This window comes from Canis lupus, chromosome 7 (genome assembly GCF_011100685.1).
Source record: "Canis lupus familiaris isolate Mischka breed German Shepherd chromosome 7, alternate assembly UU_Cfam_GSD_1.0, whole genome shotgun sequence".
NCBI classification, from domain to species: domain Eukaryota; kingdom Metazoa; phylum Chordata; class Mammalia; order Carnivora; family Canidae; genus Canis; species Canis lupus.
In genome coordinates this window covers 57990887-58007301 of record NC_049228.1, presented here as the reverse complement: position 1 = coordinate 58007301, position 16415 = coordinate 57990887, and the positions used below count along the sequence as shown (strand labels likewise).

Sequence of the window (16415 nt, the reverse complement as noted above, 5' to 3'; positions counted from 1 at the left end):
GGCGTGCACCTTGCGCCTCCCCCTCCTCCGAGGAATCCCCACCTCAGCGCCGGCGGCTCGGGCGGCCTCCCGGTTCCGCTTCTCCCGCGGCGGCCGCACCTGGCACCGCGCCCCGGGCGGGGCGGGGCGGGGCGGGGCGGCGGCGAGCGGCCCTCGGGGCGGGTGCTGCGGGCGCGCTGGCGGGCAGCGGGGGAGCGGGCGGCGCCAGCAGCGCGAGCGGCCCGAGGCGAGGGCGAGGGTGAGGGCGCGGGCGCGATGGCGCGGAGCGCGGAGGGCGCCGCGCTGCTCGTCCTGGTGAGTGCGGCCCGCGGGGGCGCCGGGGCGCGGGCGGGGTGCGCGGGAGGGCGCGGGCGGGAGGGCGCGGGCGGGCGCCGGAGTCGCGCCCGGACCTGCCCGCCTCCCTCCGCCCGAGCGGAGCCGGCGCCCCGCGCTCCTTGTCTGCGCCCGGGCGTGCAGGGAGGCGGGCAGGCTGCGGCGAGCTCGGGCCCGAGGCCTCGGGAAGCCGCTGGGTCTCCGCGGGCGTGTGGGAACCTGCCGGACGCTCTGCCTCGCTGCGGCCCTGGCGCTCTCGGGGCTGTGACGGGCGGGGGCGGGGGCGGGGGCGGGGGCCGGCGAGCTCCGAGCGGCGCTGCCCGAGCCGCGGCTTTGTCCGCGGTCCTCTCCCTCCCACGGGCAACATGGAGGCGGGCTCGGGCAGGTAGTGCGCCCGCCGGGAGCCGGGAGCCGCGAGCCGGGGAAGCCGGAGAAACGCCTTTCTTTATTCCTGGAGGGCAACGAACGCAGGGGCTCCAAATACGGCTTCGCAAAAAATGCACTTAAGCGGGTTTGATTTCTGTTGAATCCACGTTACTGTGAAAATCACGCACCCGAAGACCGTTTTAACTTCAGGCTCACAAAGTTTGGTGTTCTGAAGCTGTTTCCGGGTGTTAAAGATGATAGGCCTACGTAATAGCGTGAAGGTTCTTTTTTTTTTTTTTTTTTTTAAAGGTGACAAAATCGAAGTGCCGAGCCTCAAACTGGCTTTTCAAAAGTTCTTAACGAAAAGGGCTTGAACCTCTGGAAGATAATGTTGGCCCACTAGAGCTACGCTTCTTATGCTTGGTTTCTGTGCTCAAATTGGTTTGTTTTTTTTTTTAAGATTTTATTTATTTATTCATGAGAGACACAGAGAGAGAGAGAGAGAGAGAGGCGGAGACACAGGCAGAGGGAGAAGCAGGCTCCATGCAGGGAGCCCGACGTGGACTCGATCCTGGGACTCCAGGGTCACGCCCTGGGCCGAAGGCAGGCGCTAAACCGCTGAGCCACCCGGGCTGCCCTCAAATTGGATTTTAGATATATTTGCCTTCTGTTTAGTAAAGGAATTATACACGATTAAGAAATGTATCTGATTTATGGGGTTTTGTTAACTGGGTTTTGATAAAGTGACAGTCCTAGTGTAAGTGCGGGTTCACCTTACAGAGACTTAAATATTTGTGTCATGAGAGATTAGATAAAATGTCATACTCCCGTTTTCTTACGTAATGGTTAAGATTTTTTTAAAAAAAGAAACACACAAGTTCATGCTTTATATTAAATAAAGTTCTAACTTCCCAGGTGCCTGAGTGGCCCCAGTGCGTTGAGGGTCTGTCTTTGGCTCAGGTCCTGATCCCAGCTTCCTGGGATGCAGTCCCACCCGCATCTGGCTTCCTGCTCAGCAGGGAGTCTGCCTCGCCCCCCAGCCCCTTCCCCTGCTCCCTCGCTCTTTCTTATTCTCTCTCTCAAATAAATAAATAAAATCTTAAAAAAAAAATAAAGTTCTAACTTCCAAAAGATTACCTTCTCTTTCTCCCAGAATTGTAATGGAGGGACAAATACAATATATTTATTTTTATAGTAATATGTCTACATATTATTAATATTAGTTAATTATACTAATATGCATTTTCCCTGTTTTGTGTCTGTGTGTATATCACAGAAAAACAAAGCAAAAAAAAAAAAAAAAACATGACTAACCCAATCTAGGGATTTCAGTGAAATCTCACTTGGAATAGCATACTATGTAAGACCTCCAGACCTTTGGCACACCAATTCATTTTCCTGCTGTGTTCATCCATTTCATTTTGCCGAAGTCATTGAGGTAATTTTCAGTCAAGTTCATTTTTTTTAAAGTTTTCATTTATATATTCATGAGAGACACAGAGAGAGGCAGAGACACAGGCAGAGGGAGAAGCAGGCTCCACGCAGGGAGCCCGACTCTGTACTTGATCCCGGGTCTCCAGGATCAGGTCCTGGGCCCAAGGCGGCGCTAAACTGCTGAGCCACCCTGGCTGCCTAGTCAAGTTCATTTTGTTAATAAAACTTCTCTATGATAATTTAGGATTTTCATTTTGGCCTCCAGAATTAGAGTAATTTTACCTCATTGTGATACCTCCTGGCTAAGTAGAATACCAAGCTAACATAGCACCTAGCTTACTTTGAGGGTTAAATATTAAATTCCTTTCTTTTTTTTTTTTTTTAAGATTTTTTAAATTTATTCATGAGAGAGCGAGAGAGAGGCAGAGACACAGGCAGAGGGAGAAGCAGGCTCCATGCAGGGAGCCTGACATGGGACTCTATCTGGGGACTCAAGGATCATGCCCTGGGCTGAAGGCGGTGCTAAACCACTGAGCCACCCAGGCTGCCCTAAATTCCTTTCACATAGGAAAAGAATTGCTTTAATTCTCAAATGGTATGACAATTAGGCCAAGTCATGTATGTTTATGGAGAAATAGCTAATAATTTATGTATATTTTCTGTTTTAGCAATCCTGTATTTTTACTCTATTAGGCAATAGTTCTTTATGACGTGATTGTAACTAGCTGAATTGGAACAAATTCTGGACTATTCTTTGTATTTTCTATTATGCTTTTGTGATATAAATTTGAAAAAATTGTTTTTGGTCAAAGAAAAGTGGGCAATTCAGCATTTTGCCCTCAGGATGTTTGAAGTTGAAAGTATACTTTTTGGTAAAGAATGGAAAACACCTCCTCTGTCAGAGTTCTTGAGGAAATGGGTCTTTTATAGAAGGGAATGTAAATTGTATTCTGTATGGGTCGGAGTTCAGATAACAGAATTAAAGCAAAAGGGATGTATTTCAGGGAATTAATTTGATAAGAAAAGAAAGGGCATAAGTATAAGAAAGATTGAGGAAACAGACTTCATTTTGTTGTCAGTAAGGACTTCCAAGCCATACAGCCAATCCCACAGTGCAGAAAGTGCCATGATCTGGATGCTACTTTTGCTGCCAGGTTCAGAACCATGCCACATTTACTAGGATGCATGGCCAACTAAATGTGCCAGGACCCTGCCTCTTGGCCTCCACTATCGAGTGATAGACACTAGAATAGTAATAAACCCCAACTGCATCCTACATACTAGGCTTGCCAGCAAAAACAGCATACATACAGCTTCTACTTCACTTCCTTCTTTCAGATCTCATATAAATGCTGATTGATTGAACTTAAATCATGCTTAGAACATTAGCTGCAAGGGAGTCTATGACCTGTGATCTTTAGCTTTCCTCTGCAGTTCAGGGAGACACACAAGAAAGGAGATACTGAGTGGCACCCACACAACTATCACAGAGTCCTCTAGGCCAATTCTATCAAAATGGAAATAGAAACAATTTCCTGACAGTCTTTGCTCTTCAAGAGTTTGTTGTTGTTGTTGTTGTTGTTTTAGGTTTTTTGTTTTTTGTTTTTACCTGGGATTCACCAGCTACCAAGTACTCCACAGATAGAATTCAAAGGGTCCTTAGACATAGCTGGGAATAAATTACATATCTGTGTTTATTCATCTCTATCTGAAACTTAGCATTTCTTTAAATTATGAGTGTAAGAAAGATACTGCGTCAGCTTTAGCAATACTTGTGACTTTTTCACAAATACTGTCACATCATACTACAGTTATCTGAAAATATCATTTGTTCCCATCACTAATAGACTTCTAGATTTTATTATTAATGGGTCGATAATGAAGTGCATTATATCACTGCGTCACAAATTGGTGTTTCTTAAATTCTGACAACCATTTCAATGTTGGAATGGAATTCCATTCAAAATCCAGAGTTTTTTTTAATTTTACAGATTTCAGAATATTATTCTGAGAAGGGATCCATAGACTTCACCAGACTGCTAAAGAGGGCACTCCAGTTACAGATTTTCTGATGGTTGCCTCCATTTGGCCTTTGACTAATTAAGCTTGCTTTAAAAAATCAAACTACATTTTAAGGATTCAGTGATAACAAATCATATTATGAACAGTTAATATCTACTGGTGTATTTGTATTTGCTGGGGCTGCTGAAACAAAGTACTGAAAATTGGGTAGCTTAAAACAGCAGAAATTTATTGTCTCACAGTTCTACATGTTAGTAGTCTGAAATCAAGATGTCAGCAAGGCCCTGTTCCCTCTGAAATCTGTAGATTTTCTTTCTTGCCTCTTCCTAGTGTTTGGTGGTTTGCTAACTATCTCTGGCATTCCTTGCCTTTTAGATGCCTCGCTGCTATCCTCCAACTTCACATGACATTCTTCCTATATCTCTTCTTATCATCTTACTTCTGCACATGTCTGAGTCTATGTCCCAATTGCCCCTTTTTATAAAGATATGGGTTGTAATGTATTAGGGCTCACACTGATGACCTCAGCTTGGTTAAATCCACAAAGACCCTGTTTCCAAATAAGGTAACATTCTGAGACATTGAGGGTTAGGACTTCATCATGCCTTTTTTTGAGAGACACAGTTCAACCCATAATAAATAGGTTAAACTGTCTATAAATTATCAGTAACATTGGAGTTATGCTTGAGTTGTAATATATAACTGGATAATAGAATTTAGAGTAAATTCAAGTATAAATTAGGTGATAAATATTGAAGCCTATAAGAAAAATCAGTTATATCCAGGGATTTTAGAAATATATGCTTTCACATTCGTTTTTATTTCTAAAAATTAATAGGTTATGGGGAAATATCAACTGTTAACAGAAGTTTCTTTAATAATACACTTAGAAGGAAGTATCATACAAAAAGGTATGCACATTCATTTGGGCTAAATTCTCCCCAGTCACTAGACATTCCTGATGAGCTAAATTAAAATCCCCACTGTTGAGGCCCAGATATATGTATGATAGAAACTTTGCAGTTAATCTAATTATCAGACAGGTATAAGAGTGAGAATTACTGGTCTATATTTTACAAAACAGTTTATTCATGAAGGAAGCATACAAATATTTATAGGGAAAAAATTACACATTGAATAGGGATTGGTATTTTTTAAACTGCCAAATGTAGGAAAAGTCAAAAAACCTTTATTGAAATAATAAATGAGCTTTAGATCAATTTGAGTATATTTTAATCACAGCTTTTTTTTTCCCGTTTTTCAAAGTGCCACAAATTTTAAGAGCTAAATAATACTTTTCAAACATATAGTCCATATATGATAAGAGATTGCTTTCTTAGTTAAGGTTATCTTAAAGTATCAAATGTATACCATAGATAATGTACTATTTTTGTTTATTTCAAATTATTAAAAATTATTGAAATTTTTATTATATGTGAAGGTTAGGGATTAGAGTAAAAGAAACTAGAACATCAGAATTTGTATCATAGTCTAATGGTAATATGATAATGCTCACAAGAAAAGAAACTGTAGACACTAACCATATACGACCACTGTTTAGAAATGCTTTGATCAGTTTTAAACAACATACTGGACATTGGGAAACCATGAAAAAAACAGATATTTTCTTCCCTCATGGTGCTTATAGTCTAGTAAACAAGTAAATGGCTAAATTCCAACCGGGTTATAGTAAGAAGAGTAATGACAAAAGAACAGATAATACTATAGAGCCTACAGAAGGAGCTCCAGCACTAAACATCCCAGCCAAGATCTGAGGATAATTATAAATTAGTGAAAAGAAGATATGAAGAGAAGGAGGGAGAAGAATGTTCTAAGTAGAGATGAGTATATGCAAAGGCCTGAAGACAAAGGTATGTGGTTCTTTGGGAAAAAAAAGTAAAGGAGTTCATTGTAGCTGGAACATACAATGTGAGACAAAACCCATTCAGAAAGATGAGTGCAGGCTTCTTGATACCAAGGGAAGCCACAAAAGGCTAATAATTAACAAGTAAACATTCTTTAGGGAGGTGTTCAAATCATTAAGAAAATAAAAAGATGAATCTTGGTGGATTTGGTCAAGAAAGGGTCAAGAAAGAAGTGATAGTAGGTGACCGATTAGGAATAGTTTTTCCTCATTTTTTTTTAAAAAACGGAGATCTTCCAAAATTTGGGATGTTGTGATCAAAGACAGGGAGAAAAGTACAGAGAGTAAAGTGGAGGGAGAGTGCTGCCTGGCAGGAGCGTTGGTCTGGGAGCAATGGGTCTCAAGAAAATGTTGAGGGGTTTGGAAGGTGTATTTTGGTCGTCACAAGGCCTAGGATTATACTGATATATAATACCTCAAATCCAGGGTTGCTAAACCTCCAGCATTCTTCAGGACCTTCAAGAAGAATTGGCCACTCATGAATATTTTTCTTATTGGAAATGCCAATAGCACCCACATTGAGAAATGGTAATAGACAAATAGTGAGAAGTTCTAATTAGGGATTCATCTTACTTATCTCTATTCTCTTTTGAAAATGCAAATATCTCTCTAGTTGATTGAGCCTTGATGCATTCATTCATTCATTCGACAAATATTATTGAACACCTACTCTATGCCAAACACTTCTAGGTCTCACCCCTTCATGGGAATTATTTTCATCAGTCAAGTGGATGCTGCCTGGCTGGTTAGAGAATGAGAGGGTAGATTTGGGTAGAGATGAGATGAGAAGAGAGTTCAAATTCCCTCTCTTCTAGACTACCTCCATCCCATTATCCTTTCAAGTTCCCTACAATGCAAACCAAAATAAATAAAATAGAATTAGGAGGAGGGTTCAAATGGCAGTGTAGGAAGATGCTGATCTCACCTCCTCCCACAGGCACAACAAATCTATAACTATATATGAAATAATTCCCTGTGAAGGGGACCTAGAAATTAGGTCAACTGAGCTTCCACAAAAAGGGACAGCAAAAGATAGGTAGAAGAGAACAACAGTAGTAAAATCAACCATTTCTATAATAATTAGTTAAAGAAGGCACAAAATAAGACATATAAATATCACATCAAAAACATTAAACATAAGGGGCAGGGTCAAAAATGTAATGCTTTTAGAAAGCATTCAAACTTAAGTGACTACCTAGTTAAAATAAATGGCTATATGCATAGGTTGTTATATATGAACTTCATAGTAACCACAAACCAAAAATGTAATAGATGCACAAAAAATAAAGTGAAGCTTTTGCACAGCAAAAGATACAGTCAACAAAACTAAAAGACAACCTACAGAATGGGAGAAGATATTTGCAAATGACGTATCAGATAAAGGGCTAGTTTCCAAGATCTATAAAGAACTTATTAAACTTATCAGCAGCAAAGAAACAAACAATCCAATCATGAAATGGGCAAAAGACATGAACAGAAATCTCACAGAGGAAGACATAGACATGGCCAACAAGCACATGAGGAAATGCTCCTCATCACTTGCCATCAGGGAAATACAAATCAAAACCACAATGAGATACCACCTCACACCAGTGAGAATGGGGAAAATTAACAAGGCAGGAAACCACAAATGTTGGAGAGGATGTGTAGAAAGGGGAACCCTCTTGCACTGTTGGTGGGAATGTGAACTGGTGCAGCCACTCTGAAAAACTGTATGGAGGTTCCTCAAAGAGTTAAAAATAGATCTGCCCTATGACCCAGCAATTGCACTGCTGGGGATTTACCCCAAAGATACAGAAGCAATGAAATGCCGGGACACCTGCACCCCGATGTTTATAGCAGCAATGTCCACAATAGCCAAACTGGAAGGAGCCTCGGTGTCCATCAAAAGATGAATGGATAAAGAGGATGTGGTTTATGTATACAATGGAATATTACTCAGCCATTGGAAACGACAAATACCCACCATTTGCCTTGACGTTGATGGACCTGGAGGGAATTATGTTGAGTGAAAAAAGTCAATCGGAGAAGGACAAACATTATACGGCCTCATTCATTTGGGGAATATAAAAAATAGTGAAAGGGAATAAAGGGGAAAGGAGAAAAAATGAGTGGGAAATATCAGAAAGGGAGACAGAACATGGAAGACTCCTAACTCTGGGAAATGAACTAGGGGAGGTTGGCGGGGGGTGGGGGTTACTGGGTGGCGGGCACTGAGGGGGCATTTGATGGGATGAGCACTGGGTGTTATTCTATATGTTGGCAAATTGAACACCAATAAAAAATAAATTTATTAAAAAATGCTTAAAAAAATAAAAAAGTGAAAGGATTCCAAATAACACTAAAGAAAGTCACAAATCACAAGAGAGCAAGAAAAGTAGAAAGGAACAAAGAACTACAAAAACAATGAGAAAACAATGAATAAAATGGCAATAAAATAAATACATACTATCAATAATTACTTTAAATGTAAATAGACTAACTGCTCCAATCCAAAGACATGGAATGGCTAAATGGATAAAAAGTACCAAGATCTGCCTATATGCTGCCTACAAGTGACTCACTTCAGATCTAAAGACACACAGACTGAAAGTGAAGAGATAGAAAAACATATTCCATGTAAATGGAAGAAGAAAGAAGGCTGGGGTACTTATACCAACAAAAGTACTTTAAAACAAATGGTATAACAAGAGACAAGAGCATTACATAATGATAAACAGGTTGATTCAACAAGAAGATATACCACTTGTAAATATTTATGCACCCAACCTAAATATATAACGCAAATATTAGCAGACACAAAGGGAGAAACTGACAGTAATTCAATAATTGTAGGGGACTTTAACACCCCAGTTACATCAATGGATAGATATCTAGACCCAAAATTAGTAAGGAAACATTGACCTTGAATGACACATTAGATCAGATGGGCTTAATAGATTTTTACAGATCATTCCATCCAGAAACAGTAGAATACACATTCTTCTCAAGTGCACATGGTATATTCTCCAGGGTAGCTCACATGTTAGGCCACAAAACAATTCTCAGTAAATTTAAGGTTGAAATCATATCAGGCATTTTTTTCTTACCACAGTGGGATGGAACTAGAAATCAACTGCAAGAAAACTGGGAAAAAATGCAAATACAGAGACTAAAACATGTTACTAAACAACCATTGGGCCAATGAAGAAATCAAAGAGGAAAGCAAAAGAAAATGAAAACACAATGTTCCAAAATCTGTGAGATGAGATGCAACAAAAGCAGTTCTAAGAGCGAGTTTTATAACAATAGAAACCCATCTCAAGAAACAAGAGAAATTTCAAATAGACAATTTAACCATATACCTAAAGGAAGCAGAAAAAGAGGGGCACCTGGGTGGCTCAGTTGGATAAGCCATGTGACTCTTGATTTCCACTCAGCTCATGATCTCAGGGTCGAGAGATTGAGCCTCACGTCAGGCTCCGAGCTGGGCATGGAGTCAGCTTGAGATTCTCTCTCTTCGTCTGCCCCCTCCTCAAATAAATAAATAAATCTAAAAAAAAAAATAAGAAAAAGGAGCTAGATAAAGAACAGGGCCCAAAGTTAATAGAAGGAAGGAAATAAAGATCAGAGCAGAAACAAATGAAATAGAGATTAAAAAAAAAAATAGAAAAGAAACTAAGAGCTGATTCTTTAAAAAGATAAAATTCTTATAAGTTTCAGCCAGACTCATCAAGAAAAATAGAAAAAGGGCTCAAATAGAATCAGAATGAAAGAGAAGTTAAAACCAATACCACAGGGGATCCCTGGGTGGCTCAGTGGTTTAGCGCCTGCCTTTGGCCCAGGGCGTGATCCTGGAGTCCTGGGATCGAGTCCCGCGTCGGGCTCCCAGCATGGAGCCTGCTTCTCCCTCCTCCTGTGTCTCTGCTTCTCTCTCTCTCTCTCTCTCTCTCTCTCTGTCTATCATAAATAAATAAATAAATAAATCTTTTTAAAAAAAAAAAACCAATACCACAAAAAAAAATACCACAGAAATACAAATCATCATGAGACTACTATGAACAATTCATATGCTAACAAATTGACAACCTAGGGGAAATGGATAAATTCCTGGAAACGTACAGTCTTCCAAGACAACATAAATTGGTGCAGCCACTATGGAAAACAGTATGGAGTTTCCTCAAAAAATTAAAAATAGAATTACCATATAATCCTTCAATTCCTCTTCTAGGTATTTATCCAAGAATACATAGGCACCCCTGTGTTTATTGCAAGCCAAGGTATGAAGGCAACCTAAATATCCATCAATAAATGGATGTGGTGTGTGTGTATGTGTGTGTGTAATGAAATATTACTCAGCCACAAAAAAGAATGAAATCTTGCCATTTGCAACAACATGGGTGGACCTAGAGGATATAATGCTAAGTCGAATAAGTTAGACAGATAAAGACAAATACCATACAGTCTCCTTTATATGTGGAATCTAAAACACAAAACAGAAGCACCTCTTAGATATAGACAAAGACTGATGGTTGCCAGAGGGGGCTGGGAGGTTAGATGAAATAGGCAAAGGGGATTAAGAGATACAATCTCCCAGTTATAAAATATATAAGACTATGTTGTACATAGAGAATATAGTCAATAATACTGTAACAACTTGTATGAGAGCTCCTTACTGTCTAGATTTGTGATGACCATTTCATAATATATATAAATATCAAATAACTGTGTTGTACACCTGAAACTAATGCAATATTATATATCCATTATTCTTCAATGAAAAATAAATTAGTTAAAAACTTAAAAATATCACATTAAATTAAATTGCTCTTACCCACTGTCTCAGAGATCTACTCTCCTTACACCCCAAAAGTGCTAGCTGAGAAAATGGGCAAGACATCCAGGTCAATCATCATATTTTAATACTGTTAATCATCTCTCCTTTCAAATATCTCTTTCCTGTGCTTCCATAGTACTCTACTAGGAGTTCTTTCACCTCTAGGAATCTACAAGAGTTCTCATCTCCTTTTTCTGATCTAGCACAGTAGGGGCCTATGCTGTACACACATCACCGGGAGACATACTGGATATGAGTGGGAGGCAGAGGCAGTACAAGTGGTTGGTGACAGCTGTGGCTGGGAGAGTACTGCCTTTAGGACAGAGTGTGTGTAACCCCTGCCTCCCTTTGAGCCACAGCACCCTACTCTTTATTGTCTAATATCTCTCCCCAGGATCCAAGCCTAACATGTCTACAAGCTGTGCTTTGAGAATTGCATACCTCTAGCCATTCGGACTTAGAACTTCAGTATCTTCTGACCCCTTCTCCTGTCCTCCCCACACAGGACATTGCCAGTGATTAGTTGTGTCCTCATAGACCTCCTTCACCCATGTATCCTCATGCCGTTACCCTGTGCTGGTCCTCATTCCATCTCCTCTGGCTTATTACTTTAATGTTCAAACCATCACCTGCCTTTCATCTTACACAATATTGCAGAAAACTTTCCTGGAGCTCTAGTGTTAGAGCATCCCTGATCAGAAGCTGTCAGAATTTTAGCACAACTTTTTGTCCTTTTTTCCTCCTTGCCACCATAATATAGTCTAGGTACTAAACTGCCAAACTTCTTGTTCATTGCCTTCAATGTCCATGTTCTGGCACATGATGCCTTTGATATGGGTCATTTCCTTCTGTTTCCAATCTGCACAGAGATTCTTCTCCCTCTCAAGGCCAGAGAAGGCCCAGTGCCACTTCCTGCCCTAAATCTCTCCTGATTTCCCTAGCAGAAAGTGATTTCTGTCTTTTCTGAGCTGCCCAGGTCCCCAGAGCCTTTTTTGCAGCTGTCATTCCCACAATTAAATTTTTCTACCTTACGTTATAGTAATTTATATACTCTTTATCTCTTCTACTAACCTAAGCTTCAGAGTAGGATCTACATGACCCTTGTCTATATACTAGCTAATTGTCTGGGACACAGAAGTATTCTTTAAAAACCCAAGAGTCAAAGTTCTTCCTATGTTTGGGAAAGCTGGAATAATAACCTGAATTTCATTTGTTTAAAATAAATATTTACTGTCCAGTTAGTCATTAGTCTGGCCTGAATGTCTAGATAATTGATTTAGTTTCATTACAAGTTTAGAATTATTTTTAAAAAGGGAAGAAAAGAGAGAGTGGAAATGCAAGTTAAGATTTCCCTAATTTCACAGATAATAATCCTCCAAAAAGATTCATACAACTTTCCAAAGCACTTGATTTTCACTTTCTAAAATTTTGCCTCCACTTATTTGAGGCAAATTGAAAATGCCTACTTTCCACTTTGAACCTTGGAGTCAACTGTTGCCTTACTGACAGACCAGTGCCATCCAATGGTGAAAAGGGACAACCTGAAGCTCTTGGTTTTCTTAAACTTCTGAGGAGAGTGGGTGGGAATCTGATTTTCTTCATTTTTTTAGTATAATTTGCAGGACTATATTGCAGGAAAAGGTGGAAGCAACCTGTAATTTTTGTATATCAAATTATGTGAGATGCATTATTATTTACTAATATTTTGCTTGATTCCAAAAGCAGCACTCATAGCAGTTGTAGAAAACACATATCAATAAAATGGTAAAATATTTCAAAAATAATAAATGTTCAGCATCAGTAAAACTTAAATTACAAAAGGTGTAAAGTAGGGGAAAACCCTGTTTCAAGTAATCCTATTATATTGGTTATTACTTCTAAAGTGACAAATCTTATGATAGAAATCATTCAGTTACTGAATTTCTTAAATTAGAACTTGTTGTTTCACACATCTTTGTAATTGAGGATTTATTATCTAGTTTATGAATTATCCAAGCTCTCTTCTTCCTTTTCTTTTACTGCTCTGCTTTTATACAGTAGTTTTCAAAAGTATGATCCCAGACCTGCAGCATCAGCATAACCAGGAAACTTGTTAGAATACAAATTCTTATGCCCCCTGACTCCCAGACTGGAAACTGGTGGAGCCCAGCAGTCTGTGTTTTAATAAGGTGATTCTGATGCCACTCGAGCTTGAGAAGCACTGCTAACATCCCTATTAGAAAATAATCAAGAAAAGAAAAGATTAAATATTTTAAAAGGTTATATTTGATCACTTGTTAGCAACTCTGACTTTTTAAAAAATATTTTAAGGGCCAGGGTACATGGGTGCCTCAGTCAGTGAAGCGTCCAACTCTAATCTCAGCTAGAGTCTTGATCTTTTATTTATATATATATTTAAAGGCCAAAGAAATTTATACTAAATAAAATAACATTGATTTTTCTGGACCTTGATTTTATTTGTCTGAATTAAGGAAGAAATAGCTATCTATGATTACACAAAACTCAGCTTGAAATAAGAACTCACAATGTGATCTAACAACTCAAGGGTAGTATAGCATTGCCAAATCCATGTCTTAAAATTTTTTGAGGCATTAAATGTTGCCAAAGAAAATATCTTCCTCTTTAAAGGTAGCTTCAATATGACTCACTCTAAACCCTATTAATTACATTAAGATTAGCCCAAACATTGGAAAACCAGGTGAAAGGTTATGACAAATGATAGAATTTATTACTTCCAGACTTAAAGTATGTAGCTTTAAAAAAAAAAAAAAAAAGTATGTAGCTTTACTATCTAAAATTCAAATTCAGCATTGAAAAGTTAAGTTCAAAATACTGCTATTCTTGGCTATTGAGGTTTTTTTAAGTACCAAATGTGAAAACAGATATAATTGTATATTTAAGTTAGTTTTTGAGGAAAAGCACTTTAGGAATTGTACTTATGTACGGGTCATAATATGGATAAAATATCATCAAATATATATTACATAAATTTTCAAGCTGGGATTTTCAAAATAAGTTATAATGTTTAGCCATAAAAAAAGAAATTTTATAAAGACTACCTCTCCTCCCTTAAGAAAAAAAAAATTTAGAAAAAGAATATTAAGAGAAAGAATATGATAGGTGAAATTCTAACCTAAATCTAACCAGCATCAGGTTGTTCAGAGAAGCTCACCAAAATCACTGGCCCACTCTTACTGCACTGCATCACTTGAACTCTTCTGAATGTATACGTTTCTGCCATTACAGAGGTTCTTCCACGACTTTCTTGCGGCTACATTGGCTACTATGAACTAGACCTCTAGCTCTAGTTTATACAAATAGAAAAGTCAGGATATATGATCCATGGAAATAAACAAGTGGCATCCATGGCCCTTACCTCATTTTTATCTCTGGATTATTTTAGTCAAAACTAAAAACACTTTAGGAATGGATTGGGAATAAACCAAGGATCCTTAGGGCAGTTTCTGATTTTGCCTTCCACACAGTAAAATGGAGAAACAAAGAATTTTAAAACATTCTGCTTCTTTGGAAGGGTGGGTAAGAAAAGGAAATAACAGAGGTATTTCTGGGATTATCCCAGGGTGGACATGAGTTTAAAGAACAACAGCGGGTGCGTGCTAGATCATCTATATTTGAGTCCTAAAGATTGTCTGTTGACCACGCTACTGACCTCTGTAAAGTTAATTCTGGCTGAGTGGAAATAATAAGCCATTAGTATGCCTCAAAGTTGAAACAGTTTTTAGACTACTTTATATCCCTCCACATTTCATTTGTAATAAGATATTTATAAGTCTGAGTTATTAAAGTTTAAGTGATCACCTCACCATGGACTTAGAAACGTGGGAGAAAGCTTCAAGATTATCTACTCCAGATCAAAAACATATCAGTCAGGAGGAGCTGTCATCCAGTGACTCATAAGTTCTCCTGGATTCTGCTTATTAAATCATCAAGGTGACTTCAGAACAGGAAATCTTTGCTAAAAGTGCTGACCTTGAGAACAAACAGTACATTGATTGGTAGTATTTTTGCGGTGATGTTTGACTTTCCCTAATGCCTCTGCCAAAAGAAAAATTATTTTCTTGCCAGTTACCAGGAAGGCCAGTTTTGACAAGATGCATAGGATTCAATGGTAAAAATGAAAACTTGCTTTTTAACTTCAGTAAATTGGAAAGCTTTTAAAGGATTTTTCTGTTTCGTCTAAAAACACTACTTTTGGGGTAGAGAGACTAGAAGTTTATTTTTCCTTGTCAGTCTTAAAGGCATATTGCACATGACACTTTTCTCTCACCAAGTTCCTATGAGGAAAAAAAAGCCATAGATTTCAGTCGGGAGAAACTAATAGCTCATCTTGTCCAGACATTCTTCCAGTATTTGAAACCCTTTTACAACATCCCCACAGGACGTCACTCATACTTACAGAGCTGGATATGTTTGAAGGGAAGTGGGAAGGAGTGGGAATGGAAGACAGAATTCAGAGTCCGTTATTCCACTTACATTGTCTGCAACATGCTCTAATTTGGAAGTTTACGTAAATCCATGGTCCTCTGAAATTCGTATGACTTTCTTGACTCTAGTTATTATGGTAGCTTCCAACCAAAGATACACATCTAAGTCAGGATTTCTCAACCTCAGCACTTTGTCCTTTGAAGCTAGATAATGCTTTGTTGTGGGAGGCTGTCCTGTGCATATAGAATGTTTAGCTACATCTCTGGTCTCTACCCACTAAATGCCAGTAGCACCTCACCCCAGTTTGACAACCTCCCTGCCCTCCACACAGGTTTCAAAACCAAAAATGTCTCTAAACGTTACCAAATATCCCAACGGGCCCAAGGGTGGAGAAGGAAGTTGTACATGAAATCTCCCCCATATAAATTAAATATAAATTAAGAAAGTGCTCTGTGAGATACAGAGTCCCAAGGAAACATCCAGATTATTTTCTTGGAGTAAGTAGAAAGGAATAGTTAAGATCTTAACTATTTCTATAATCAAATAAACAAATAGTTCCACACTTGTTAAAATGTTTGTACAGTTCTCTTGGGGTTTTTTGTACAAGTGTGGAGCACATATTTGGTCCATCATACTTTAAGTGTCTAAGAACGGGCCACTGCTGCTGTAGGTGTTATAAAAATGCAGATAGCACAGATATTTGTAGAGCTAGACCATGATACCCTTGGCTTTAAGAAGTACATCAATTTTTATAACTTTTTAGTGTAACACGTGGAAAAGTGTGCATATCACAAGTGTACTAATTGCTGAATTTTCATAAACTGAACACAGCATGTGACTAGCAACCAGATCAAGAAACAAGATTACCAGCACCCCCAAAAGCCTTGACATCATATCCACTGACTCACTCTCCTCTTACAGCACCAACCTTGATCTCTGATACCATTTCCACCTCATGCCTGGCTGTTTCTTTCCTTTGCAGGAAAGTCTGCCTGATTTGCTCTCCCATTCCATTCCAGTCTCTATGAAGATAAAACCTCTTCTGAGAGCTTCCTCACAGTCCTAAACCACTCTCCACCACCCTGTCCCTGCTTT

At 39.1% G+C, this 16415-nt stretch overlaps 1 protein-coding gene across 1 annotated transcript in view; it reads left to right on the top strand.

Annotated features, from left to right (window-relative positions):
• The first annotated feature begins 232 nt into the window (after window positions 1-232).
• Window positions 233-16415, top strand: part of DSG2 (desmoglein 2) — a 48253-nt gene continuing 32070 nt past the window's right edge. The window contains exon 1 of the mRNA XM_038543606.1: window positions 233-294. Coding sequence (XP_038399534.1) covers window positions 256-294 — 39 coding nt within the window. The 5' untranslated portion in view covers window positions 233-255. The remainder of the gene's footprint in view (window positions 295-16415) is intronic.